Raw genomic sequence first — 2,329 nt, 5'->3', positions numbered from 1 at the left:
TTGTTTGAAAACTTTCCTTTGTGCACGGCAGTGTGGAAAGATAAGTTGTGCGTTCAAGCACTATCAAATTGATTCTTAGTTGCGTCCAACGAATTCAGCCACTACATGAAATTTTTCATTGTATGTAGAATGCACATGAAGGTGCCTCACACACGTTGAAGTTCAGCAGAAGGCTTTGCAGCCTGTCGCAGCACTTTACCAAGGCTGAACCACCACTCCGCCTACGGACAACATGAAATATGGTGAAAGTACAAAAATCAAGGCGTAGTTGAAGTCGCTTGACAGAGTTGCAGCACACTTCGGAGGAAGTCAAAGTCCATGCCCGGCCTCTATACACTGTATCATGCACAGAAGAAGGGCCTCAGACGACGTAGTAAGAGGTCACGTAACACTCAGGTTAGATTTTGTGTCACCTCTTCCCTCAGGTTGGAAGGCATTGGGGACGGAGGGAAGGAACAGGATTACTTTACGTGAAAAATTGGGCCAGTTAAGGGGTGTAAAGTGCCTCACATCCAAAACTACACTGAAGTGACAAACTCAAAAGGTTTTCCTTGCAAATAGCCTTCTCTTTAACCGGAAAAATTGTCTAGCGTGAAATTAGACAGGAGGTTGCTTCCTTCCCTTTATCCCTTAAAAATGTAAAGATAGAAGAATGAGAGGAATGGTTATTTGCCCTGCCTAATGATGCCCCGTGCAGAGCTTACGTCTCACAGACTGGCAGTCCTCACAGTCTAGTCAATCAGTGGTATCTGCGGAGGAAGGAGGATCGTAAAACAAAAATGGACCAAACCCTCAAATCGATCAGGCAGGACTTTGTTTACAATTAGTTTTTCTCTCTTTTTTAGCCGAAAACACAAACTCATCTTGCGTCATAATCGAAGAATGGAATTAGACCTTGCATGCAGTCCTCGTTGAGTAGATTGGGGGATTCCACTACTTCCCGACGCTTAGCGAACAACATAGACAGGGGTCAAGGAGGGACCTCAAATCATGACAAAGGGCTTTACAGACGACCTCGAAGTTAAGTGTGAGTGCTAAAATCTGCCCTTACCCTGATCTCTGTCAGTGTCGCTTAAGAGGTGGCAGTCTACCTGATAAATAATTAGAGATAATGAGGAACGGAAACGTACCCACTAACTCCTAACTCCCAGCCATTGACAGGAGGAAAATAGTTTACTGTATTTTTTCAGACCGTCATGCTTCCGTTTCAGAGCAAAAGGGAAGTACAAAGTGCACTTCCGCATTATGATTTCTGGTGAACAGGAATAATGTGAAGGCAGCTTCGTAGTGGTAGAAGTGACTTTGGTCAAGCTAAGTAAAGGACCGCAAAGTTTTCTGTATTACCCCAGGCATCTACGATTACAGAATATCACACCAATTCAAGTGCACCTGCAACTGGAACGGCCAAAACATTGCCTACTGGCTGGATGACGTATGGCGAGACGTGCTTTTGTCCTTTGACATCATGGTTATCACTGAATGACTCTCCAATTCTTCTTCCCAAATACTTAAATCACTCACCACTTCAACTCCAAATGATTGCCATTTATGTCCCCTTCCTGGTGTTTGTGCCTGAGTATGCATGGTAAACCGGACACATTTAATCATTCACCCAGATTTGTTTGCCTACAAGATGATTTGTCTAAAGCAAATCTTTTAATATTTGTGCCAAAATAGGAAGTCCTTAGAAGCATTTATGTGTGCCGGGGTCAGCAAATCGGTCAGAAGAATGCTGCATCCCTTTTCTATCCAAGTACTCTAGGAAATCACACCACGGTGAAATATTCTCATTTGAGAACTCAATTTGACGGTTGCGAAGGAGGGAAGAGTGGAGTCAGATTCTGCCTTCTCATCCATACATGTAACCCAACTCAGACAAGTACATGCGCCAAAGACTAGATGGATGCGAAATCACAGGCACATAGGGAAGGAGGTGGAAGCAGCAAGTAAACATTTTCAACTTTTTCCCTTTCCTTGACGATAAGACTCCTCCTACCATATTCCGTCTGCATTAAAAGGAGTGCCTCATTTTGATTGGAAGTAATCCAGCAAATAGAATAATTTAGGAGGCGTATTGCTACTCCACTGACAAGAAATGACTTCGTCCAATCACATCGCTTACAAGAACCCCACACCCACATGCACGCACGCACGCTTTTGTGTCGCGGCGTTTTCCGCCACTTGGTCGTCACTCCACATGGATCCATTGCCGTACACCTACCCACGTCAGGGTTCTCAAGTCTCCGACAATGTCCCCTCCAGAGCAGCACAACTACTCGTCTATCCACCTCCTCTCACCTACCCACCCTCCACACCCGTGGTGACACCA

General features: G+C 44.9%; 1 protein-coding gene across 1 annotated transcript; it reads right to left on the bottom strand. All coding sequences in view use genetic code 11, as the record gives it.

Annotated features, from left to right (window-relative positions):
* Positions 1 to 1,895: 1,895 nt before the first annotated feature.
* On the bottom strand, positions 1,896 to 2,141 carry EGR_11142 (hypothetical protein; the record flags this gene model as incomplete). The annotated part of the gene is made up of 1 exon (XM_024500389.1): positions 1,896 to 2,141. One exon carries the CDS (start codon positions 2,139 to 2,141, stop codon positions 1,896 to 1,898), a length of 246 nt encoding a protein of 81 aa, XP_024345197.1.
* Positions 2,142 to 2,329: the final 188 nt, after the last annotated feature.

This window comes from Echinococcus granulosus, assembly GCF_000524195.1.
Source record: "Echinococcus granulosus chromosome Unknown EG_S00411, whole genome shotgun sequence".
Lineage (NCBI taxonomy): Eukaryota > Metazoa > Platyhelminthes > Cestoda > Cyclophyllidea > Taeniidae > Echinococcus > Echinococcus granulosus.
The sequence above is the reverse complement of the archived record's forward strand: the minus strand, read 5'-3'. Positions and strand labels throughout refer to the sequence as shown.